This window comes from Electrophorus electricus, chromosome 8 (genome assembly GCF_041902795.1).
Source record: "Electrophorus electricus isolate QZ-2024a chromosome 8, ASM4190279v1, whole genome shotgun sequence".
Classification (NCBI taxonomy): Eukaryota; Metazoa; Chordata; class Actinopteri; order Gymnotiformes; family Gymnotidae; genus Electrophorus; species Electrophorus electricus.
The window spans coordinates 10,402,923-10,430,228 of record NC_137504.1 but is presented as its reverse complement, the minus strand read 5'-3'; the positions used below and the strand labels follow the sequence as shown (position 1 = coordinate 10,430,228).

Sequence of the window (27,306 nt, the reverse complement as noted above, 5' to 3'; positions counted from 1 at the left end):
GACACATAACCTGACTATCACTGAAAGTACAGGCTTTATAAGAACAGTTATTTAGGCATAATAACATCTAATATTAAAGTAACTATTGTTACAGTTTGCTTACAATTATGGTAGATTTGTTGTTGAAAAGATGTAAAGGCTATTACTCTCTGATTACTTCATGTCAGATTGCTAACAGACTGCCAGAGGGTACACAATGACGAAGGACTGGAGCATTACGCGCCAAATTCTGTGTTACTATTTCTGTGAAGGAACCCACGACACGACACTATCTATGAGTCTACTAAGTAGGCAAATGTATAGACGTCAGTTGCTTGTAAATCACTGGCAATTTTATCTACGAAATTTCATAAAACTTTACCTCTACTTTAGGTCTTCAGAAAACCCATTATATTAAAAAATATTCTTGTACGATGAAAACAAATGATGAGGCCCACCTTCTGGTAGGCGGACCACTATTTTGAAATCGTCGTTGGTTAACTAGGTAGCGTTTCTGCGCCCCTTCTGCTCGCCACACCAGAAGCAGCATGGCAGCGGATAGCACAATGTCTAATGGCCAAGAAACGGCTTCTTTGAATGGTGAACCAGTGGTTAAGCGGTCCCGAGAAAGTGCAGCGGCTGAATCCCTTCGGATTCACCGAGAACCTCACAATAAAGTGACAGTGGTGTTGGGTGCCCAATGGGGAGACGAGGGAAAGGGGAAAGTTGTTGACCTGCTGGCTATGGACGCGGACATTGTATGCAGATGCCAGGTAACGTGCTAGTTAAACTAGCTAGCTGTGCTATCTTGAACGGATACTTCATTGACTTGTCAGTGTGTGCTTTTGTTTACAGACGTGTTGTTGAGTGAAACTGTAAGCGACGACCTCATTGTTAGTAACTTTGCTTAATTATTTATTACATGTTTCTGATCAATACTGTTGTTTTGGCTAGCTTTTAGCAATTTAGAATTAGACCGGGCCACTACTTCCGTTTCTCATCTTACTGGTTTGTAGCTAGCTAAGTCAACTATCTAGAGCTCCCAGTACTTTTTCCCCGTAGTCACATGACTGTATAACGCCTCTTTTTTTCGTTTGTTGAAAGTTTTCTTGACAGAAGATTTCTTCCAGTTAGTTCGGATATGGTTATGTTGCAAGCACATTTAGTCACTTCTGCTCTTGAGCCATTTTGCCGTCAAACTTTATCCTTATATGCACTGAACGGTCTCGGGTACAAGCGCAGAGGTTTGATCTCGTTGTGTTGCAATAGGGAGGAAATAACGCAGGGCACACGGTGGTGGTGGACTCTGTGGAGTATGATTTCCATCTCTTACCCAGCGGCGTTCTCAATAAAAAGGCAGTATCTTTCATCGGTATGTTTGGTTTGACCTTCTCTTTTTTTATAGTTGTCTCTCTGCTGCCACCTTGCTCCTTCAGAGGAGAAGTTCAGATGAGCTTTAAGTAATAAGGACCGTTACCCACTCTCACAACCATGTCACATTTTTATTAATTAATCTGCACGCCTTATCAATTAATGTGTATGCCTCTATCTGCACGCCTGTTGATTTTGTTGTTTCATAGCCATCAAAATTGTTGTGCAATGCACTAACGTGTAGATTTAACTGACTTGTAGGGAATGGAGTTGTGATTCATCTCCCTGGGCTGTTTGAGGAAGCTGAGAAAAATTTACAGAAAGGCAAAGGTGAGCCAAAAAGAGTCTATTGGGAGAAATGTATAGAAAAAGTTGTGGTTATTAAAGAATTAAATTATATTGCCATTACACAGCTATTAGTTTATAATGTACTGCTTTACTGCCTGCACAGTGTTGCTTTTGAGAATCTATTGTTTCCTTGTTTTTAATGCAGGACTACAGGGTTGGGAAGACAGACTAAAGATTTCTGATCGTGCACATATTGGTAGGATAAATTCTATAGTTTTGGATGTATTGCATGGTCTTGGTTAAATAGTTTATTCATATGTGTTTTTGCTTTTGAAATTAAGGTTAAATTTCTGATTCTCTTCACTTTCTAGTATTTAACTTCCACCAGGCTGTTGATGGCATACAGGAGCAACAGAGGCAACAGCAGGCTGGAAAGAAGTGAGTTTCATTTCTTTTTTCTTTTTTAAGTCTTTTTTTTATTTCTCCTAAAGTATTAAATTTCCCCTGCCTACTATTGTTCATTGCCTTGCCTTTGTGCTCTTTTTTCAGTTTGGGAACTACTAAAAAGGGCATTGGCCCAGCATACTCATCCAAGGCTGCACGCAATGGACTGAGAGTGTGCGACTTGCTCTCTGACTTTTCTATTTTTGAAGAAAAGTGAGTGTTTGTAGTGCAGTTGTACAATTTTTACCTCATGCCACATTTTGTCCTAAATGACATATCTCTCTGCACAGATTTCGTGTTCTGGCCGGCCATTTTCAGACTATGTACCCCAACCTCAACATTGATGCTGATGCTGAGCTAGAGCATTTGAAGGTAATGAACTCATGTTGGTACACTCATGCACATGTGCTCGGCAGTGTATGCCTGAAACCATCTTGTCCAGTGGTCTTTCACAGTCTGTCTCTTCACCAACAGGGTTATGCTGAGAGGTTGCGTCCATTAGTCGTTGATGGGGTTTACTTTATGCATAAAGCCCTAACTGGACCTAACAAGAAAATTCTGGTGGAGGGGGCCAATGCAGCCCTTTTGGATATTGACTTTGGTAAGGATTATAGTCTTGTCTGATAATTACCATTTGATTTTGTTGATCAAGCTGTGGGCTTTAACGACAGTTATTGTGATTCTCCCAGGCACCTACCCTTTTGTGACCTCATCTAACTGCACAGTCGGAGGTGTATGCACAGGTCTTGGAGTGCCCCCATCTCACGTCGGCCGTGTGTATGGTGTTGTCAAGGCCTACACCACCAGAGTTGGTGTTGGAGCATTCCCTACTGAGCAGGACAATGTGAGTGTGTGTGATTTGAGAGACCCCACACAAACTGATCATTAAAATGGGTTTCCTAACATGCAGCTTATTCTGTTTTGTTTTATAAAGGCTGTGGGCGATCTTCTGCAGTCTAGAGGAAGGGAGTTTGGAGTTACAACAGGCAGGAAGAGGCGCTGTGGTTGGCTGGACTTGGTTTTGGTTCGTTATGCCCACATGATCAATGGTTTCACAGCGTAAGATTCTGCCTCTGCACTCTGTATCAGGGATGCCCAGCTCTGTGTCAAAGACCAGCTGGTGAATTCTCAGCTCTGGCACATCTATTAAAACTGCTGAGTTGAATCGGGTGTTTCTGGGCAATTACAAAACTGTGCCAGCCTCTGGTCCTCAAGGTCTGGAGCTGGGCTTCCAACTCAACATGTCCTCTTTAGAAGTTAATTAATGATTTTATAGTAGCACTGTACTAATCTCGTGTTTTGGTTGTCATTCCTTATTCGTATGGCAGTATTGCTTTGACCAAGTTGGATATACTTGACACATTGCCTGAGATAAAAGTGGGGGTGGCCTACACTGTTGACGACAAGCCCTTGCCTAGCTTTCCAGGTTAGCAGTCCCTGGTTTCAGAACTCTTGCTAAATTACCATGTGGCGCTCTCTACGATTTCTTCTGCTTAACTTTTTTCCTCTAAAGAAAAATCATTCTGCATTTTTTTCGATGGCAGCTAACATGGATGTCCTGACGAAGGTCTCTGTGACCTACGAGACGTTACCCGGGTGGTGCTGCAGCACAGAGGGAGCACGCAGCTTCGATGACTTGCCACCTCAGGCACAGGCCTACATTCGCTTCATTGAGAACGTGCTACAGGTGCCAGGTAAACATGCGTGTATTTGGCGTGTAAACCATAACAATGTAAATGAGTGTTGTATTGCAGACAATGTGTTAATTTGGTTCATTTTTAATTCTGTTCTTTGCCCTATTTTTCACTTTTGTCTTCCAGTAAAATGGGTTGGAGTTGGCAAGTCCAGGGAAAGCATGATAAAGCTGTTTTAAACTGGAGCATCATGGTATCTCAAATCCATCTGCCAGGAACATCACATTTGCGGGACCATTTGTTGGATTTGATGTAGTGGATTGGAGCTGGGAAGATGACTATCTGTGGGTTCAGGACCCAAAGAATGTACCACTTAAACTGAGCACCAGCAAAAAATAGGTTCCAGGACTAGTCAGTATCAAGGGAGCACACACAACAGAATGCTACAGCCAAAAATTCTGTTCAGAACTGATCTTCATGAAACATTTCAAAATAAGAGTACTGGTCTTTGGATATTTTCTTTTATTTCTTATCCTGATGAAGCAGTCTTATTGAGATGCATGGTTTTAAAGAGTCTGATGGCTTGCACTCCCACAGATCTTTGCTAAAAACTGAGCTTCATGTAAATGTGCTTAAACCATAAAGCCCTACTGATTCTTTGATCCTTCCTCTGAACTTGTAACAAACTCAAGGCCTTGACTTTAATAAGATAATAACAATTAGCACACGGCATGGGTGCCATCACCAGTTTCCATTTTTTTATTGAGGTAATATTACCAAATGTTCTGAATCTGTTTTCATGCATTTTAAAATGTACGATTTTCATCACTGATGAAACAGTAGTTTTAAGACTTCTTTGTAATTTGTAGCTAAATTTTGGTTTGTTTGGGTTTTTTTTGTTTTTTTTGTATGTAAGCAAGTATGTGGGGGTTGTTTTAAGACCTGGTTTGAGGGATCTTTTTAATTTGAGGTTTGTACATGAAAAAATTGTGGCCGGTCTTGGCAAGTGTTTAAAAAAATCCAAAAGGGATGTTTCCATAAATGATTAAAACAAAGGACTGCATATATTCATGATCTTTTGTAGTAAGTAAATGTCATCTGACATCTTTTTCATTTAAGGCAACAATATTAGAAAAGCACAAAGAGAAGAAATGTACAGTGGTGCCAGTCGGCGTTCCACTGGGGTCTAGAGAATGTGTCTACCATTGGATGCTGCTTTGGAACAATAAAATGTAATTAATCTGACATTTTAAACTGTTTCCTTCGCTGCACTTTGTTTGCTTAAGATGTTTAGTGTGATTTCACATTAGTGCAAACCTGGTTTATACAACTAATTTGTTAATATATGGTATGTGCTGTGAAAGGGATACCCATTTACAGTAAAGACAGAAAACTCCCTGCATATTTAGTACTTGACACATGGGGGATTATTTAAAATTTCACAGATTTTGTTTGCTTTGTGTTTACTAGAAGTCATTGATGCTTCCAAATATTGCCTACCTAAAAAGAAGCATGAATGCAGTTATCATGAGTTACATGCATCTCGGAGAGACGCGCAGACAAGAAAGTAGGCCAATAGTGGTTTGGAGCACTGCTTTACGCGTATTTCGGTTTTCTGGAGCGTTGGCAGTGATTTGACTTTTAGATGGCAGTTTTAGGATGCTGCTGGTAATGCCTGTATTGCTTTGGATGTTTAACATCGCTGCCATATCACCGTATGAAGATGAATTTAAGGTAAGTTACAAATAAAAGGTGTTACATTTTGATGTCTATTAACACGTATTGGGTAGATATTAGTGTTAAGTTTTGTTTTTTTCTTTTTTCATTTTTCACTCTGCTGTAGGCTTCAATTAATTTTTCCTCGAGTTACAAAATTAATAGAGGGCTATTTTATGGTAGCTCATATTACTCGGTGCAGTAAACCAGTAAAATGTACCTGAGTAAAGACAATGTTATGCATACAGCTAACATTCCTTTTTGTCTCAGTGCCAATACTAGGCGTTTAGGAAGAGAAATTCGGCTGTTTTGGTAAAATTCTATGACCGAAACATGTAAGAGCTCCTGAGCAAGCTGGGATGTTATGAAAACAGATCCCACCATCTTTGTGATGTCATCATTGCTATAAATAGGCAGGCAAGAAACAATTCTAATCACAGTTATTACTCAATATAGTGGCTGCTAAACCGATCAGCTGTTTCACCCATTGCAAAGCAACTGGGCTACTATATATGGAACTGTCCATGGAAGGAGTAGAAGAAGAACAAAGGAATGCCCAGACAAGCAGAGGCATAAAATATTGGGAGAAAGAGGATATGGCTGGAAGCTGTGAACAAGAACAAGATAAACCAGAGAATGAGAGAGACCAAAAGGGAGATGGGGGAAAAAGACAACCACTGACAGGTGAAATTGTAGGATTGTTTGACATGGAAAGGAGTGGAGGCAGGCTACAGTCTTACCCAGATAAGCAGCCCAACAAAGCTTTGACAGTGTTGTTGAACAAGTTCCTGCAAATAATTCAGGCTGAAGAAAATTAATACCTCAACTTAGTCTTGAGTGCAGAAGCTCAAAACACACCAGAGAATAAAGTGGATTCAAAAACTGGACAAAACAAAGAAACCAATAAAGAAGTGAAAGAACACCACAAAGAGAAAGAGTTGGATGTTGTAATGCATGCCTGTGAATGGCAAAACTAAAGTGAGCCTCCCATTGGAGAACAAAGAATCCCAGGAAGCTGCAAGAAGCCTTTCCAGCCAGCTGTACAACAACCTTATAGGTTGTAAACGCTCAGAGGTGGCCCAGCACCTGAGTCAGAACACTGACTTTGGCAAGATGGTTGCTAAGGAGTACCTCACGTTTTTTGACTTCACTGGAATGTGACTGGATGTGGCACTTCAATTATTCCTCAAAGCATTTATGCTAGAGGGTTCAAATGAGAAGCAGAAATGCATTTTGACTCATTTCTCTGAGCGGTACCACCATTGCAATCCAACAGCTGTAGCCTCTGTGGATGTGATGCACTTCATGACCTGTGCCATGATGCTGCTGAATACTGACCTCCATGGTCACTATGGTGGCATAAGAAATGTCCTGTAAGGACTTCTTGAGAAATCTGAGGAGGGTGGACAGTGGTCTTGTTTCCTGAGAAGCTGTCCAAACAACTGTATCATTCAATCAGAAAAAAGAAACTGGAATGCAGCAAAGATGATGATGACTGTGAAAATTTGGTCCCAGGCAAGACAGACACTTCTGTGTCCACAGATGTCTGCTGCAGCTCTGCACAGCACTCAGCCACTGTCAACAACTGCAATGCTGTTCATAAAACTGGCTACCTGATCCGTAAAAGGCTCATAGACAAGAATGGCAAGAGAAGAAGAAAGGGACAGAGGGCATGGAAGCCATTTTATGCCATTCTGAAAGGCATAGCCCTGTTTCTGCAGAAGGAGCCATGCAACCCCAAGGAAGGCTTGTCCGAGACGTATCGCAAGAATTCCATCAGACTGCACAATGCCACAGCTTTCCACGCTGAGAATTACAAAAAGAGGCCCAATGTGCTGTGCCTGAGGACGGCAGATATGAGACATTTCTACTTCCAGGCTGAGAGTGAGTGAGAGCTGATGTCCTGGGTCATGGCCATTAATGGCACTGTAACCTGTAACTCTGGCCCTTCACCCCCTGCTTCTGTGGGCCAAAAAAAACCACCAACCACTTCTTTGTGTCCAGAGCAGCTCAAGACTCGAGGCTGAGCAACAGAATTTTATTTCTGCTCATTTGAAGTTCCACAAGTATTTGACTTATCTGAATTATTTTGAAAAGAAGTCCAAGGAGAAGATAATGTTCTGGTATACCACCTATTTGGAGCTATTACATGAGCTTGCTCTTCACGACCATGATGGAGAAGGGTGCAGATCGTCTAAATGGGAAACGTGGTGGGGGGCTGCATGTATCCTGTGTACGGTGGACTGTGGGCTGCTGGGTGGTCTTGGACTACCACCCTTTGAGTTCTCCAACATCAACCACTCAGAGCTCGCTGACCTGCCTTGACCACAATTTTAATTTTTCTGTTTAATAAATATAAATGTGTTTCCTTTGTCTGTTGGCTTTATCCTTATTTCAATACTGTAAAAAATAATTGTTTTTACAGAAAGAATAACTGGCAGCTGTGGATCCAGAATAATTCTGTAGAAATACAGTAAACATATAAACAACTTTACAGAACAATCTGTAAATTGTCATTTAAAACTGTTTTTAAATTTAAAAATGTACAACATAATACACTTTGAACCAGTAAATATAACAGCCATTTTTTTGGCAAAATTAACATGATTACTGTTATTAAATAAATTATTTCAGTAATATTTACATGCAGTTGTCACAATGTATTCAGTGAAAGATACAAAGCATCATTATTTAACTGTAAGATTCTCATTATAAGATTTGTTTTCTCATTCTAAGATTTTTTTCTGTTAATTCTATTCAAAGTTATATATATATATATATATATATATATATATATATATATATATATATATATATATATATATATATATATATATATATATAGTATTGTCCTTTGTTTTATTGATGGCAAGAGTTTGAGTGAAAGCAACATCTAAACACTGCATTTGAATTTTAGCTATGACTTGTCTTTTACATTATTACACTATTATATATATTACATAGGCATAAAATCATGATCTATTGACTAGGGGCAAGGATATTAGATCCCATTTCATGCACCCATATGTATCCTGGATTGCTGCTATCTGTTCTGGAGGAACTTCATGTCACACTCATCACTGCAATGCTTTTGTTTTTTTTTATTTTTGGGGTTGTCGATTGCTCCATATTTTCCACCATATTTTGTTATAACTTGACTAGAGAGTGATACTCTGGTCCAATCACGTCTCCCTCTATTATGTCTTGCAGAGATCAGGGATATTTCGCAACCATATTTTTCGCAACTTCAGTAGAGTTCCTTTTGCCTATGCAAGAACTCTTTCGCATCATCTCTCACACCACAATCTGGACCGTTTCCTTTTTCATTCGTGGACTAGGTCTTTTTCCTCTCTCCAGTGACTGCGTCAGTTCCTCCTTGACTTATATCTTGGCTTCCAAACATCCAGGACTTTGCTGGCTTGAATTACTGTAGTATACTGTAATTTACACATTGCTTCTAGAAACACATTGTGTTTATATTTACACTTTTGAAATGTCATGATTTTACAGCACTTTACTGTTAATTTCACAGACATTTTTTTAAGTGAACAAATGGTCAGCTAAATGAAGTTTTTCACATTATTACTATTCATTATTATTTTAATTATTATTTATTATAATAATTATTATTATTCTAATTTTTAGTTGTGCTACAAGCAGTTTCACTGTTTCACTTCTGTCTGATTGATACTAGCAGATCCTCTAAAAGCTAAGAATAATGGCTTTTAAACTAATGACCATCTTATTTGAAGAGAAGAAATGCCTTTAGAGATATGCCAGATAAACTATAAATTATCTTTTTAAAAAAGAAATCAACAAATACAATTGTGTATACTAAACAAGAAGTTTCCTATTTTGTTTATTATTACTGGATTACTGTATACAAAACTATAAAAAGTGAACTTTTTGTGTAATCAGATTTATGTAAAAATAAGTGCACATAAAATGTAATGTAATGCAAAATGTTTATGAAACATACATATAATGCACATGATTTAGCTCACAATGTATTTTAATGGGCTGCATGACAACAAATACAAAGAGATCTGCATATATGTGAATGCACCATTGATGAAGAGGCTTTTATTGGTATTTTGGAGAGACGTATGCTCCCATCGAGATGACATCTTTTCTCAGGATCTCCATATCTATTTCAACAGGACAATGACAGGCCTCATTCTGCATGAGTTACAACGTGGCTTCATAGACATGAGCATGTGCATGACTGGCCTGCCTATAGTCCAGATCTGCCTCCTACTTAAAATGTATAGTGCATTATTAGAGGAGAATCAGCCAACCGTGACTACAGACTGTTGCATAGCTCAAGTTGTATACAGTAAAAATGTTGAAAAACTCAACTTGAAAAACTGAAACAATTTGTATCTTCAATTCCCAAACAATTAAAAAGTGTAAATAAATAGATGTGATGTGTTCCAGTGGTAAACATGCTTCTATCCTAGCTTTTTTGGTTGCTTGTTTGTTTGGGGGGTTGTTGGGTTTTTTGTTTTTAGTGTTATCATTTCTAAATTATGAAAACACAGAAAATCTTTTCTTTGTCTGTTAAATAAAGATTCAGTTAAATTAATAAATTACACATTTCAATTTTTATTGAATTTTTAGAAGTGTCCCATCTTTTCTGGTAATGGGGTTTGCTCCTTTTGTTTTATGGAGTTAAAGACTGTATCTTCAGTGTCCTGTTGGACCTGTGAATAGCCTACAAGATCTACAGATGGTGCAGATGTTCTGGAGTGTGCACTGAGGGACTTCATGGCAACCAGCAGAAGTGGCATGGAATTTATTGCCTTTGTGCTTTATATATTAAAAAATGTTAAAAAAAAAGACAACAACAAAAACAAACAAACTAGTGTATATATACCAAAAGCATTTTAGAAAGAAAGAACGCAAAATCCCAACACTAGATGATAGTAGTGTTTGACTAGCATCATGACTCTTCTCTGTCCTGGCATCCAGGTGTTGGAATGAACTTCTGTTGGCTGTCTTCAAATGAAGACCAAAAACTCAGGTCTTAAATATACACCTAAAAATTTTTTCACTGTGTTTTTTGCACTTTAGCTTGAGTGCTTACAAAACAATTCTTTAGGTCACTGTTGACAAATACTGTAGCATTAAATGTAATAGTTCTTTTGCTGGACATGATCTAATGTGTGTACAATAGTGTGCTGACAGCATCACAAGTCACCAGCTGACTTGCATGAAACTAGGCTTGGTGTTTTTCATTAGAACTGATTCGATGTAAATTAAATGTACATTTTCTCTCTGCTTTTTAATTCTTCATGAACCAAAGATTTTAACTGTAATATCTACAAGTCTACTGAAGGTACTTCATTTTACGCAGTATTTTGACTTATACTCACTGCATCAGTGTGCTATAGATGTGCCGTACTAAATATACTGTGGGTTCTGAAAGGAACTATGACATTTCAGTTAGCTTACAGTGCACTCTTCCTAAAGTTGCTAAATGAGTAATACAACGGCAAGACTGACACTGGATGTTGCTTGACAAATAGCTCCACCAACTGAGATTCAGACTATATTAGACTTCAGCTCTGTACATGTGTTCACTGGGTCTGTTTTATAACATGTGATGTAAAGTAACCTTCAAGTGTTCTGTTCATTCTCCTTCACTAGGGATAAACTTTAATTATGCGTGGTGTCAAAATGAATGCCAACCACAAGACGCTTTCGTTGAAGTTTGCCATGAATTTCTAGAGGAAACGCACAATGTCATTTGTCCTTGTTCTGTACCTGTAAAATGCTGTGGGGGTTTCTGTGTAGATGTTGCTTTACTCTGTGTAGCTGTAAAAAATTACACTGTGATGGTGCAGGTATAAGAGATTATGCATACCACTGTGAAAATATGATCTTTATTTTGGATTATATTAATCTAGATCTAACACTGGTTATTCTTAACACTTAACAAAGAACCATTGGTTCTTTGTCATATTTCTCAACAGGTGAAGCATGTTTACTCTAATGAGATCATTGAACTACCCTTTGTAGAGCACAGTGACTGCAGATGCAGGTAATAAAAACACTTTTAAAAAATATAATTCCTGTGGTAGACTCAAACATCTAACATTTGTTTGAGATATTGCACCTAAATATAACATCTAGTTCAGCAAAACATTTCTCAGATTACAAAGTTACAAATCAAGAGCTTTTTTCCAATGTCTCCATTGATGTTATATTTATGATATGTGATTATGAATTACGAATACCTCCATTGTATTCGTGAATTGTGTTTCTTTTACTTTATCCTCCACTTTTTCATTTTTAAATGCACATTTAGGGGAAATCTGACTGATTCCACTGTATGTTGAATCACAGTATGTGTTTGTCCATCCAAACATTTTGATAGAATTTGTTAAACATTGAACAATGTTTATCAAATTTCAGATCAAATCAAATGTATTTATATAGCACTTTTTACAACAAATGTCACAAACCAATTTATAACCTGCACTTTCATTTGCTTTCTAATGAAAAGGTTTAGATTTTTTTCAAATACGTTAGTATGAAGAGTTCTACAAATGAGTAAGTGACCTTAAGTCATAACTGTAATGAACCATTTGTTTACATACCATATGTTTATATGCCATGTCACATGCAATTGCATTTATTTATTGTTAACTACACAAAGTGTGCCATGGTTTTATTTCTTTTCAAAAGCAAGCATCTGTAATAGATGTTAATCTATTAATAATGTGAATGTACCATTTCTACATTAGATGAGGAAGTCATTTTGAAAATCAGAACATTTCACAGTTTGGCTACTTTTTGATCGTGTTTAAGCAATGTGTAAAAATCAAACACCAGTTATTTGATCTATAACTGCTCTTGTAAGCCAGTGCCTCCAGAGCTGAATCCCTTATTCCTGAACAAAGCATATTTCATCACATGCACTAATGAAATTGTTGTATGCACTTTGTAATAGGGAATGTGATCGTAATGTGTAAATGTTATGTCTCCAGATTGTATTTTAGTGGCTGGTTTATTTGTTTTTCTCCTACAAACCAGTGTCCTTATCCTTTAAGTATAACCGCCTGAATAATGAAGCGTGCTTCTTTTTAGCATTATTTCGTGAGTTCTTTAGTGATGTCTGAATTAGGTCAAAGTTCAGGGGCCTCAGGTAAAATAAGTGACTTCGAGATGAGCCATACACGACCTACTGTAAATCCCATTTTGTTATGTCTCTGGAAACAAAAGTTAGAGGGTGTGGCGGGTTAATTCAGCGTAGTCGAATGTATTGTATTATGTTGGAGCAATTAAAAACCTGTTTGGGAATTTGGTGTGTGTTCTTTACTCCCTACAATCACTCAGTCCACACAAGACCACTTAACTGTATTTTGCATATTGAGCAAATTTGCACTGACTAAGACGTGGCAGTAACGTCAGCATTTTAATTCAAGACCCGGATAATCACGGTTAGCAGCGCTTCACAAAACAAAAAGGGAAAGTAGTTGGAGCTGTGGGCTACCTGGTAACTAATTCGTTTTGAAATAGGGTATCTGTTCTATGCATTGTTGTGTCTTAAGTGGTATCCGATGTTATTTTTGTTTAGTGAAAACAGGTTACGGAAGTCAGTAATGTAACTAGCTAGCTAACGCTAGCTTGTTTATGGTTGAGATGTTTTGCATTTAAGCTTAGCTGGATGGCTAGCTAGCTCAATCATTCAGTCAATGTGCCAGTATGGCAGGTTAGCAAAAATAGCTAGCTAGTTGAGGCTTTTCTCTCATTTGATGGCATTTAAGTTGCTATATGGCAGTTAGCTAGCTAGCTGCCATATAGCAACTTAAATGCCAGCTAACCCAGCCGCCTATTTGTTAAATGTAGGTAACTAGTTAGGTTAGGTAATGTCATAACATAACAACGGCTCCGAATAGCTGACGTGGGAGAGGAGGGTAGCGTTAACTAGCTAACTTAGCAAACTCGCTAATATACCAATGTGATGTTACGTTGGTGTACAAACACGTTGACACCCTTGGCAGTCAATGTACTTTCATGTGCTTGTATAGAGCAAAGGGGCCACCGCACTATAGATTTTAAGTGCTTCTCGATTTGACACGGTCAATTCAGTCCATCAAGCATTCAACTACTGTGATGAATCAAGCGCGTTTAAATTATGCAGGCTTCTGAAATATACAGTGCCTTGGGTCTCAGGTACAGGACTGAGGAACACTCATACAGAGAATAAGTCATATTTGTTATCCATGAAAATGGTGCCAGTCCTCTTAATAGCTCTGGCATGTTTTGATGTTGTCCCCTTGGTTCTTACAGATGCACAATTCATAGGTGCATAATTCCTGTGCATGTTCTTCCCACTTCTCAGGGGAATGTGTTGGATCCATGAACACTCGTCGCCGTCACGGTCCTAGGAGCAGCCAGGAAGGGGTGTACACTGGGCCTTCACAGACCCAGTTCCAGTTGGCACCACCGCTGGAGACCCCTCGGGCTATCCCTCCTGTAGACAACAGCGGTATGTCCTGCCGAGACCGCACCAGTGAGTTTCAGTCTGTGTGTAAGTCTCTACAAGGGAGACAGGTGAGTGGTGTCAAACGTCCTTAAACTTATGGCATGCTCATGGTTTCTGGATTTTTTTTTTGTTGTCTTTTTCTTATGGCATACACTGGAGGAGAAAGCATACAATAATTTGTTACAGATCAAGCTATCAGCCAATAGGTATTATCCAGAGTGTCATGCATTGAATCACCACACTGTTTTGTATTACAGAGTATGAAAAGGTTCCTTGCAAGGTTCTGTCTTTTACATTTTATATACTTTATTTTAGAATGGAGCACACGCCGTTAAACCAGTTCACACTGCAGTCAGGCAACGGAGTGACTTCACTCTCATGGCAAAGTGAGTGTGATAGGTTTGCCCCAACTCATCAATTCATAAATTGATTTCCAAATCATTAATGTAGCTCAATTGTTAATTTATTTTTAATGAATTTATTTTGGTCCTTTGACAGATTTTTTTTTTTTTTTGTCTTGTGTCCTTTGTAGGCGAATTGGTAGAGACCTTAGCAATACTTTTGCCAAGTTGGAAAAGCTCACAATACGCAAGTATTTCTTCATTTTAAGCCACACATCAAACTTTAGTTCAAGTTTGGTTCAAGTTTGGTTTATTCGTCACATACATAGTCATACACAGTATAACTCGCAGTGAAATGCTGTATTGAAGTGCAAATGCTGTATTGAAGTTTGTAATGTCTACTCTCTACCCTATACCCTCTGTGATCACAGTTGCCAAAAGAAAATCCCTCTTCGATGACAAAGCAGTAGAGATTGATGAGTTGACATATATTGTGAAACAGGTAAAAAGTTTTGCGTGCATGTGCAGGAAAATAATCCTTCTTTGTCTTCGACATGTTAAGCTAACCTCTGTCCTGTTTAGGATATTAACAACCTGAATAAACAGATTGCTGAGCTGCAGACTCTGGTTCGTTTTAGAAACAGTCCAAACAGCAGACATCTTCAGACACATTCCAACACTATTGTTGTTTCACTTCAGGTACAGGATGCTTCCAGGCATATTCAAAACCAAAAAAAAGTATAAATATTTCTGCATATGAGCTGAGATGATGTGTGATGCCTTTTCTCTTTGTATCTTATAGTCAAAACTGGCATCAATGTCAAGTGACTTCAAGGCAGTTCTGGAGGTCAGGACAGAGGTAAATCTTTTTTGACATGAATTAATGTGGAAGGTTAGTAGCACCTCAAGCGTGTCTTGTAACTCACTCAGTAATGTTTAGCATCTTAAATATTCCCCACAAGGTGGAGCTATTAGCCTTCATGTAGGTGTGATATCCATTAAATAAGGACACAGCATCACTGATATCACTTTGTGGTGGTATAGACTGGGTCTTCACTGCTTTCCATTTATAGAATCTAAAGCAGCAGCGAAGCAGACAAGAGCAGTTTTCTCAGTCTGCAGCCTCCACCACCTCATTCCACAACAGCAGCTTAAGTAAGACCATTAACCTTTCTGTAGTGAATACGTATGTGTGTGTGTGTGTGTGTGTGTGTGTGTGTGCTGTTCTCACTGGTGCTTCTATATTTGAAAAACAGGCAATTCAGTGTTGATGCAGGATGATTCTAAGAAAGCGGACATCTCCATAGACATGGACCTCCGCTCCAGCCAGCAGATGCAGCTCATCAACGAGAAGGTCGTTTATGTGTTAGAGTTGATGAATATACAAATACCTTTATTGTTCTCGTACAAGATTCAGTTGTACTGCATTGTGCAAGGTGCAAACTCTGTGTGTTCAGTTTGCTAATCTAGTATCTGGTTCATTAGTAAGTAATTGAGCCATGCATTTGTGTTCAGGACTCTTATATTCAGGACCGTGCAAACACCATGCAGAACATAGAGTCTACCATTGTGGAGCTGGGGTCTATATTTCAGCAGCTAGCCCACATGGTGAAGGAGCAGGAGGAGACAGTTCAGAGGTAATAGAAAAGACAAAAAACAGGAAACAAGACCTAATTAGACCTAACCTAATCAGTTATCAGTATGCAACTTTTTAAACTTAGCTTATAGGTATTTTCTACTCTATGTTCTTACTCCTGTAAAACCATGTGTCACAGGATTGATTCTAATGTCGAAGACACTCAGCTCAACGTGGACCTCGCTCATGCCGAAATCCTCAAGTACTTCCAGTCGGTCTCCAACAACCGCTGGCTGCTTATCAAAATCTTCCTAATCCTTATCATTTTCTTTTTTGTCTTTGTGCTGTTCATGTCTTGAAAGCTGTGAACACATGGTTGGATGCAGGATTTGGAAGCACTTTAGAAGAGGCCATGTCTGACAGGAGTTGAGGATTGGGGAAGTATTAGAAAGTAAAACAGTGACATGGAGACAGTATAAACACACTTCCTCCTCCTTGCTCAGATACTCATTCGATATCTGGGTAAAACTTGTATTGCTGAGTGCTGTACACTTACAGGCAAGCTCTGTCCTTTAATAATGTGATTAAGTCTGTTTCTTCTAGAAAAAAAGTTGCACCTTTGGAACACAAGCAGTGTTATTTGGTCCTACTAAAGTGGTGATGTAATACTGTCAGAAACATATTATATATGTGGTCAAAAGAATTGGGTTTTCGGTTTGGAGAAGTTTTATGTATAAAAAGAAATTTCATCTCTCTTTTTTAGTTCAGAGGAGGACCACAGGTGCTTAGAGGGCTTCATTCATTCATCCTTTTAATGGTTCACTAGTAGTTGGTTGTTGAATAATACATGAATGGCCTGAAACTGCCATTTCATTCTCTTAGGATTGGTTAAGAGATTCAGTGGCCACATTAAGATTCATACAACAATCCAGACACAGGAAATTCTCTGGTTAATGTCCCAGTTTTACTAGTTACATATCTTGGCAGTAAGCCCTTGGCATGCACTCATGCTTAATGTAACTTAACAACTTCCAGTACAGAGTCGCTAATGTTAAATTAGCCCATTAGAGTGGGATATTTGATAGTATGTAAGCATCTTTTAAAAGATTCTGTAAACTCTTGTTTGACCTTAATATTGTGCACAAAAGTATTTACAAAATATGATGTTTGGGCTTGGTCTTGATTGACTCAATGAAGAGGAAGTCTCAAGAAACTACAACAAAAACCACTTGTAGACATTACACTGATGTCTGAATTGTGGGACATTTATCATACGGTACAAAAGACATCCAGTGTCAGAAATAATGAAAACAGTAATTAAGTCTAAGTTAAATAATTAAGTCAAAACTAACTTTTTACACTAGTTAATCACAAACAGGGTTACAGCATTTAAGGAATGCGACTTACTGTTCAATCTAACATTCCACTTCATAAAATGTAGGAGTACTGTGAACTGAGAAGAATAAAACCACATAATGTGGAATATGAACTGACTGCAAGGGATGCTTAAAGGAGGTGAATTTAGCATTAATTTCCCATATTACCTTAACACTGCACTGTAAGTAGTCTTTATTTGTGCTTTCAGAGAGCATCTACTGTCTTACAGCTGCGTTCTTTTATGTTGCAATTATCACTTTTCAAAATAGCTCACATGCTTTAGACTTGAGTACTGTTGGTCAGTAGTTGTCTACAGATTCTCAGGTGTAGAAAAATATTTTCCTCAAAGCTTTGCTCAAAATTCTAAAAAAAAAAAAAAGAAAAAAGAAAAATCACATTGGTTCTTTTATGTTCTGACTGTAATTTTAATTAAGCATTGATCAATATTCCAAACTATGTAAGAACTGAATCTTGGGCACTCTGTAATATGTGACAGTAGGTGCATATTTTTATGTAATTAATACACTGTCTATGAAGAATTAATACAATTTCTAGAGACATCAAAGTCCAGAAGTAAACGCTGATTATATGCATATTCACTGGTTCATGGTTCTTGAGTGTTACAGTACATGTTAGAATTCAGTAACATGTTAATAATGTTTGCCATCCATCTGCCCCAGTAACATTGGTCACAAAGGATTTTGTTTCCTGTAAAAGAAAACAAAACTAAAAAACATATTTTTACATGCTTATGGCAAATATGTTTTCTGAATTGATAACTCACCCATAGTTGTGGGGTTTTTATATATATTTTTTTTGGTTCCAGTGTATGTTTCATTATGTATAGTATCCAAGCAGTACCAAGGAGAGGATCGCCTCTATCTTGGCAGACTACTGCAGGACACTGAAGGGGGATGTTCCTGAGGACAAATATAGGCAAAAATCATAAATGTGGTTTTGTTTGTTTGTTTGTTTGTTTGTTTTGTTTTTTAAGTGCAGTGGTATATGGAGTAGTTCAACCAGAATTTTTGATTCTGTGATTTTTTTTTTTCCTTTGGTACTATAGATATGAGAATAATTGACATCAGCCACCAATTAACATGACAGTAGATTGGATCCTTTTTAGTCTATAAAATACCCAGACACATTTTGGTATTTATGAAATGCAATGACAAATCAAAAGGTTTTGAATCTCAAAAATGGTTACTTAAAATATGTATTTTACGCCTTTAGTACGCAACAATATTCACATCAAGTTGATCTTATCATTTCTCCCGCATACACCCATCTTCAGACTTCTCTACTGAACAGAACGCAGGTGTGCGTCTGACTGCTGTGTAGTACCACCACGTCTTCCTACTTAAGCAGCATCTCTCTAACCTGATCCACCGAGGATAGTGTGTTTCTGGCTGACTGAGGTGCTGGTGTGAGAATGAGCCAACAGAAAACCCCTGAGTAGGTAGAGAGCTCTCCCGCAACTTCTCCAACAGTGGTGCAACGCTGGACGAAATGACTGCAGCCCCTTCATTACCTCTAGCTCCAGCTCCAACACTTACTTCTTGAGTCTGCAGAAGGGATGGCGGGACATCAAGGTATGCAGAGGAAGGGGACCTGACATATGAAGGCCAACTTATTCAGTAATTCCTGCTGTAGTTGCTAGGTCATATCCATCTGTGTCTCCACATATGTACATGCATACGTACTTAGTGGCAAGCCATATCTACTGCCACAGGTTGAATAATTACATTAAGCCATATGTGGCCAGCTCCATTCCTGGATGTCCCGAGTCACCTAATGAATCTGGTAGAGCATGGAAGTAATGAAATCATGGTGGTCTCCACCCCTCCAGGACTGGAGCTGGGCATGCCTGCGTGAAAAACCTAGGGACTTTGTGCACTTCAGTCAGTGGGTGACCCACCTGTGAACAAAGGAGCTGCACTGAAAGTAAGGACAGCTCTCCAGGCACATGCTTAGTATGCAGGCTTATGGTGCGATGCTGCCAGACAGCTGTAGTCCACAAAGGAGTTGTGCCTGTAGCTCTTTACTGCCCTCTCCTGGCAGAGGTGTAAGGTGCATGTTGGTTACCATCTCCTCGGACAATGGCTGAAAAATGTGGGGGACCATCTGACATGGGGTACATTATAATGATGATCATCTGCAGTCTGAAAAGGTGTGATGTTTAACACAACAACTATTAATATTATTATTATTATTATTATTATTATTATAGTTCTACTGTAACAGAATATCCTTGGATCCAATTTTTTTTCAATAATAAAATAGGCCACCTTTGAAAATACATGTATGTATATCAAGTAAATTCACTGTTTAAATCATTAGCTACAAATGATTGCAAAAGCTAAGATCCAAAATTAGAATTCAGGCCCAAGTTAAAGGCTACTGGTTTTATGTAAAGCGCGTAAACATGGCCAGTTTAAATCTGAAAAAGATTCAAGTATAGTTTAAAATAGACTGAAAAAAACAGCAGTGATTTCAGTTGATCATTGGATCACACAAATTTCTCATCTATGTTTACATAAAGGTTGTGACTGCTGAAAGACATAAGAGGGGTAGGAAGCAAACAACAGCTGAATTCAGTTACAAGATGTCAGAATTATATTTAGTGACTAGCCATATCTTATAGTGAAACGTTGAAAAATATGCACATTTCCTTCTATTCCATCCTGCGCTCATGAAATGAAATGTGTTTACAGGTTGTGAGGTGAAGGCACTGGCCTGTTCTGTATGGGGGGTGAGTATCTTAGCATGCCATGCCTCTCAACCAAAGCTAATGGGCTGAGGATAAATACTAATCCCCTGTTATAAAAATGTACTGTAATCCTACATTTAATGCTTCAGCACTTTGGCCCACATGGTTTTCTACTGCGAACCCGGAAAAAGTTTGTGGGGACTGCGTCATATGGAACTGGATGAGTTTGTTGTCTCAGCAGTACATATAAGAAGCAAGAGGAGGGTCTGCTTCTCATGTGACATGAAAGTGAAGACAATATGATGGAAACCAATTGTTTCTATGGTCCAGCAGAGTCAGCAGATGATAACATAATGGTTACAATTTCAGAGAATAGTCTATGTTCTGTCCAAACGTGGGGTCGATTTTAAACTGTGCTAACGTCCTTAGCAACTCTATCATGTTGGGGAAACTTGAGATAAAACTTAAATGTGAATTTCAGTGCTGCTTCAAATTGGTCTTAATTCCTCGAACATCTCCTTTTCTTCCCTCCTCCAGTCTCTGCTCTTGTGTTAAAAGCCTGTTGGAGATGCTGCAATTAGATTAATGTGTAATGTAAGAGTTCCTTTGTGTATTGATCAGGTGCAGGAGAGTGCTCTTCTTCTAGAGGTATCTCCCTGGCTGCTTACCGCTCAGGCTTAGGCAGACAGCCCACCTGCCCTCTGCCAGCTGAGCCAGCGACCCATGACATATCTCACCCAGTGGACATAGTGTTCTTAAAGACAAGGTTTTTAAGAGATCAGTCCATCTGTAGAACAGTTATCATAAATGGAAAAATATGCATTTAGCAGCATCGCCTGGTTGTTCTAATCTTCAGCTGTGAGCTAGTTTACAGTATTACTTGATTTGCTAGAAATACTCCTGTTTGTTCCACCAGGAAAAGTACAGAGAGGCTGTTTCTGGATCTGCATCATAGAATTGTGCTTTTGAGAGTCGTGTCACAGTGATTTGCTTTGTCTTGAGCTAAATGGAATAAAATTGCACACGTTAGCAAGCCGATCAATTTTCTGACCCAGAAGACCATGCATCATCAAAAAATACAAGAAACAGGCTTAATTGAAAAAGCCTTGAGGATTGGAGATAAGTGATCATCTCCCTCTTCTTCTTCATATTGCTCCTGCTCCCTCCCTCTGTCTAGTTCATACACCTCTGTTTTCATACTAAATACAGCCATTAATGTTTAATCAATCTGGAGGTTTTATCCCAATGGTGCTTTTCCTAGTCTGTCTCCAGAACCTTTTGAGGGAGCTATCATTACATCTTCTAGCGGTTCCAATAGGTATCACTTCCTTGTTCTGTCCACGTCACTGTCCTTTGGTTTTCTTCTTTTTATTTTGTTTTTGCCGTAAGAGTGAGAAGCAATTCAAAGACGAATCAGAAGACAAGAAAATTTCCTACTTGCCACTCCAGACACAAGAACAAGTAAGTTTTGTGTGTCCTATTGTAGATTAGTGTGTAATATTGTTTGATTAGTTAATGTATTTATAATTTTGCTCCATATTAACTGATTACAAGTGATGTTCTGTTTTGCTCAAAGGGTGGGGCTCCTCTCATGGAACATTCTAGCACAACTGTCAGATGATTGAAGGAAGGGCGAGCGACATCAGATTGAAGTTATTCCCTAAAATCTGCATAAAGATGTCTTTATTTAGGTTTACTTTCGTATAACATTTTATCTTACTTATGCATTCAAGGTTTAAACTTTTTTTTTTTTTGAAGACCTGAGGAACACAGAACAAAGGCAACATATTAAATATATTTTATAAGTGAGATCATTAAATATAGGAAATAAATAATTAAGTCAAAACTAACTTTTTACACTAGTTAATCACAAACAGGGTTACAGCATTTAAGGAATGCGACTTACTGTTCAATCTAACATTCCACTTCATAAAATGTAGGAGTACTGTGAACTGAGAAGAATAAAACCACATAATGTGGAATATGAACTGACTGCAAGGGATGCTTAAAGGAGGTGAATTTAGCATTAATTTCCCATATTACCTTAACACTGCACTGTAAGTAGTCTTTATTTGTGCTTTCAGAGAGCATCTACTGTCTTACAGCTGCGTTCTTTTATGTTGCAATTATCAGAAGCCTATTATGTCAGTGATAAAGAAACACATGTAAATACATACAAATGCCTGTTGTCTTTAGGCTGGCTGTCTGGGAATAATTAAAATGACAAATGCAAGCATGATTCTTCATTAGGGGTTTGAACATGTTTGTCTTAAATTAAGTCTGGCCACCACTACCATTACATTTTGATGTTGGCCAGTACAAAAACAAATGTAATAATAATAATCATCATCATCATCATCATCATCGTAGCATTTATATAAGTGCTGTAAATGGTAGGCCCTGTATGCAGTTTCCTTTTTCTAATGCAGTGAAGTGATGTAATATATCTATCACTTAATTAATTAGCAGAGGTGTGAGACAATAGTATACAATTAATGACTAAGAATAAGTAACTGTGATCCATTTCAGTCATACAAAACAACCACTAGTCCAGAAGATTACAAGTGCATTTAATATCAAAGAATAAAGTGAATATTGTTGAGGTTAGGATAGCCTTTAAATGGAAGATGATCTCAAAGTATATGAAAAATACTTTGGATATGTTACTGAGGGTTGTACACGTGTAGTCCTGAATACGATTTTAAGAAGGCACCCTTTAATTTGTAAAGGAGTTCACTCTGAAAGTACATTTTGTACCTAGGTTCATTATTGCTTTGTCCTCCAGGTTGTCACGTTTTCTTTCCTTAATCAAAGCTGTTTTCCTACTACTGTAATTCTCTCTCAAACAGGGGAAATAATCCACTCTTTCTCCACCACTGACTAATCAGTTTTTATATTTACACTGCTAAAGTCGTAGTGGTAAATCTGACATATCCATCTGTCTGTTGGCTGGCAGTGATTTACTCCTCTCACTCCCTCAGTCTCCTGTGAGTAATAAGACTCCTGTTTCATGACTGTTGGATCTTATTCAGGGGGCTGGAACACGAGAGAACTAGAGGCTCTCTCAGAAATTGCACAGAAGGATCAAAGTGGATATAAAAGTTTATACCAAACTGAATCAAGCTCCAAACTGGAGTCATGCCAGACATTTCAAGACCTGGCATGATGCAGGCAGATATTTTGTGTGGGATCATATATCTCAGTTTTAAGTACACTCTTCTTTCTTGCATGTGTTAGTGTGTAGGCTTCTGGTGTCCCATCACTTTTGACAGTCATAGTGGCTGATATTTCTGGGTAGCTTGGTAGAATGTGCAAATTTACCTTCCCTGTCACCACAGACAGCGACAGAGGGATCTTTGGACTTTTATTGAACTGTGGAAATGAGTTAATGTCTGAGCCTGGTTAAAATGAATACGAGCTGAGTATATTTCATTTTTAATGGCGATGGAAATGAGCCCAGTGTAAACAGCACAGTGGTACAACAGTTCATTACTGATCCTAGCCAGAAAAAGAGCCCCACTTTGCTTAATACACTACAGTCAGGTTTCATCAGTCTCATCTCTCTTGTGTCTTTCATATAGTGCACAACCACCACTAGAGAGTACGTTTAAAAAAAAAAAAAATTTTTAGACTACGAGTGCAAATCACACGTGACCCCTTAACCACTGTTTAATACTGATTGTGGCAACAGTTGCTGTTTACTTTCATCTATGGCAAAGCAACAAGCTACGATGCCAATCAAAACCTCTCAGCAGTGTCACGATAGGCCATCCCTCTATCATCTCTCTCTATTACAGGCTGGTCTCAGGGCACATATCCCCCTTTAACATAAGCTGGTTGGACAGAGGAGGGGGATTAGTTGTACGATGTAAAAAGTACTTGATGTTGCAGCCATATGTAATAAAATGTCATCACGACTAATATAGCATCACTCTGGTCATTGCTGGTCAGCTGTGTAATTTCATGAATGATTACAGTTTAGTATCAATATCTTTAATAAATCTGTTACATTTACTTGTTAATTGTTATTTTGACATCTTCAGATTTTCTCCCTCTTCGTTATTGTTGGATGATAGATGTACAGGTGTACATTTTACTTCACATTAAATAACTATATCAGGAACTGAATGAAAATAAAATGAGTAATATTCTATAATAAACTATATATTTCTATTAGTCTTCATTTTGCTGATTGTAAATGCAGTCATCTCTCTGTCAGCTCAAGAATGACCTCAGTATAAGTTATGCAGGAGGGGGTTGGGGAGGCAATAATCATTGTCTCACCAACACTGGTTGCCCTGTTTGAGGACTCTGACACAGGCTTCTGAAACAGATAGCTTGGCGTAAGCCAGCCCGTGCCCATTGGTGGTATGCTCGGGTCAGGTTAGCCCGGAGCTGCTGGATCAAAACTGTATGTCGGGCTCGCGCTGCATCTGCAAGGCCACGGCAGCCTCAGCTGCCTGCCGCATACAAAGCTTCCCAGAGGTATTATGCACCCTGGCAGAGGTCAGTGTAACACTGATACATGCAGTATCAAGGTGTTGAGAGAGAGAGGGAGATCTTGAAGGCTGGGGGACAGAGAAACAGTGACTGTAATCACTGTAGTAATTAAAAGGGGCTCATATAGCATGGAGGATGTATCTATGAATCACAGTTACTGCTGCTATCTGACAGAAGGCCTTAATAAAAGTTCAGTATTATGATTAAATTGTTATGGTTAGGAGTTTGGTTAATAATGCAAAAGAATAATATGTTTACTTGAAAAACATTTCTTCAAAGTAAGATAAACAATGAACTATCAAGGAGAGCTGATAGAGTAAGCTGTGGATAATTAATTTTTAGCCCATGAGTTCACTTAGGCATTCTCTACAGTCCTTACCAAAGTGCAGGGTTAATAAACTGGAACAGTAATGGAGGTGTACTTTGGATAGTAGAGGCTCCTGTTTCTTTCTTCCTATTAGTATTTCATTGCAGTTTCTCAGAGATACGGCCAGTATGTCCGTTGGGGTGGCACAGGGAGTAGATACTAGGGAACAAAGCAAGGCAGGTCAGAAGAGCATTTAACACACCCAGAATAACTGCATGGACCCCTCCCTTTATTTCTCTCTCACTCTCTTGTACCCTCTCTCTCTCACTCGTTTTCCCTCATGGTAACACCTATTTACACCACCTCTATGGCCCTCCCTCTTTCACACAAACACACAGACACACATACACACAAACCCTCTCTCACTCAGATACACTCTTACATCTCAGAGACAGCTTGATTGAGTACCTTTTCATTTCTTGGGCACTCAGCAACAGTCGCTCTTAGAAACACACGCACATCCACACGCCCACACACCCTGGGTGGTGACTGTCTGGATAGTCCTGCAGTTTGGGGTTGCCACGCTGAATATCCTGGATCATTCACTTTGAGGTAGGAGATGGGCAAAAGCGCACGTGTGTGTGTGTGTGTGTGTGTGTGTGTGAGAGAGAGAGAGAGTGTGTGAGCAAGCTTGAGTGTGTCTATGTGTACAGTTAATGGGGAATCCTATATCTTAACACCTCGTGGTAATGTCAGTGTAAAATGTGGTGTAATGTGTATGCTACAAATCTTGCATTAAATGATTCACTTCAACAGTGTGCTGCCCTCCTGCTTTCTGTGGTGCATCACAGTTAATATCCATGTAGCTATATTGGTAAGCGTGCAGGCCACACTAAGATAAACTAGTAAGTCATACACAAACCATCACAATGTTAATAGCATATTCCACATAGTTCTTCAGCAGCTGCATCTACACCTTTTGGTATACACTGTTGCTGAACAGCTATGAGGAGCATACTGTTAACACTGTGATTGTAAACTGTTATTATGGAACTAACGGTATATAGTTTGCTGTGGTTTTGTAACGGTGCCATTTCCAAGATGTATGACACAGGAGTGGTGATGGTGGAATGGGCCATGATGTCCTGTGTGTGATAGAGTAGTGTGGATATTGTTTGCAGGGAGAACAGAGGTTTAATGTTGATCGTGGAGTGACAGAGTCAGTGGCTCCCTCACAGCTCTCTGATTCAGCTGCAGCCCAACAAACCCTCACGAATATGTGCCCCCCCCACCCCCACCCTTGACATTTAGACTCGGATTGTTCTCTTTCTCACTCTCTCCATCCCTCTCTCCCTCTGTGCCCCCTCGCCTGTCACTCACAGACAGACATTGCGCGCAAAGCTACACGCTTACATGTGCGTGGTTAAGTGCACACTTGTATGTCGTTTGATCATTTCCCATTCCCCACCGAGGAGCCCTCCCTTCTGCCCTAGAGGCAGACTGCCACAATATCCCTTGGCTTATTCTTCTGTGGAAACCTAGAGTCATCAAGTTGTCAAAACAGCACTACAATTCGGTCCCATTATTAGCACTTCAAGTGATTATTTACTGAGCTGACATGACTTTTCCATGGCATGCTGGATTGATCACATGCCTCTTCCCCTCCCCATCCCTTAACCAGGATTTAAAACCAATGTATAGATTTCCTTCCCCTCTCTGCTCAATTGGGAACCATCCAAGGAGGTAGGTCATGGAAGCCACTTGAACATGCTGCCAGGCTTCAGCCATTTTACTGTTGAATATTTAGATCACTTTGAACAGCATGAATGGTTTTGCCCATCGGCAGCTGCTGGAGCAGTTTTTCTACCTACACCATAAGGCTCATGTATGTTAGAGAACTTCTTGTCTCCCTGCGCAATGCAGTTCCACAAAGTGGCTATGTAAAGGTGTGCAATGGAAACCCTGCACAACTGCCCCAGAGCTAACAGTCCAAAAACAAAATAAAGGACATGAATAAACCTGTTTATTGTCAGGCAGGCATGCAGGGTAGGATTATGAAAATTGTTTCCAGTGTATTTCATTGTTGAAAGTGAATAGCTTTGAAAGGCGTTTTATACATTGTTCCAACAGCGTGCACCCCCTGGGTGCATTGTAGAATTATGCATTATATTTATGATATCGTTTGCTTTTATGTCATCAGTGCCTCCTCATTCAGACTGCGAGGATTTACCTGTCAGTTACGGCTCCAGAGATTCCATCCTCAGCCACCTACACGGCAGGAGGAAACAAGACAGAGGGAACAAGAAGGAGAGGTACAGACATTACCAACAAACAAACAGAGGCACAAACATGACCACCAAAACAAACAGAGGCACAAACATTTCATTCAGCAAGGCCTAAATTTAACAGAACTCAGCTGACATCACTAGTACCACAGCGGCAGACTGGCAATAAACTTGGAAACTTCTTTAAGAAATTAATTATTAGGGTGTCTAAGGGAGATACAGACTTCTAAATATTGTTTTGGAAATGCAAGGCAGCATTATCTCTAAACATCTGGCTAGTCCTT

General features: G+C 39.0%; 2 protein-coding genes and 1 long non-coding RNA gene across 6 annotated transcripts; 2 read left to right on the top strand and 1 right to left on the bottom strand.

Moving 5' to 3' along the window:
- Positions 1-512: 512 nt before the first annotated feature.
- adssl (adenylosuccinate synthase, like) lies at positions 513-4,970 on the top strand. Its single transcript, XM_027031109.3, has 13 exons — positions 513-752; positions 1,249-1,351; positions 1,612-1,680; positions 1,844-1,894; positions 2,010-2,076; positions 2,188-2,295; positions 2,373-2,454; positions 2,557-2,683; positions 2,772-2,926; positions 3,017-3,141; positions 3,411-3,508; positions 3,627-3,776; positions 3,903-4,970. Exons 1-13 carry the CDS (start codon positions 528-530, stop codon positions 3,953-3,955), a joined length of 1,413 nt encoding a protein of 470 aa, XP_026886910.1. The 5' UTR covers positions 513-527; the 3' UTR covers positions 3,956-4,970.
- Positions 4,971-12,769: 7,799 nt separating this feature from the next.
- On the top strand, positions 12,770-18,174 carry stx5al (syntaxin 5A, like). 4 transcript variants are annotated; one of them, XM_081719487.1, is made up of 11 exons: positions 12,770-12,877; positions 13,783-13,994; positions 14,242-14,312; positions 14,459-14,514; positions 14,699-14,769; positions 14,850-14,966; positions 15,070-15,126; positions 15,341-15,422; positions 15,524-15,621; positions 15,783-15,904; positions 16,043-18,174. In XM_081719487.1, exons 2-11 carry the CDS (start codon positions 13,800-13,802, stop codon positions 16,200-16,202), a joined length of 1,029 nt encoding a protein of 342 aa, XP_081575613.1. In that variant the 5' UTR covers positions 12,770-12,877; positions 13,783-13,799; the 3' UTR covers positions 16,203-18,174. The 4 variants fall into 4 exon arrangements, with proteins under 4 accessions (XP_081575613.1, XP_026886924.3, XP_081575614.1 ...); XM_027031123.3 differs by having other exon boundaries at positions 12,832-12,933; XM_081719488.1 differs by lacking the exon at positions 12,770-12,877 and adding an exon at positions 12,936-12,957.
- Positions 18,175-22,067: 3,893 nt separating this feature from the next.
- Positions 22,068-25,244, bottom strand: LOC113590811 (uncharacterized). Its single transcript, XR_014124943.1, has 3 exons — positions 25,206-25,244; positions 24,810-24,956; positions 22,068-24,498 (listed from the first exon to the last, which is right to left on the bottom strand). It is a non-coding gene; the product is annotated as an uncharacterized LOC113590811 (long non-coding RNA).
- Between the last annotated feature and the right edge of the window lie 2,062 nt (positions 25,245-27,306).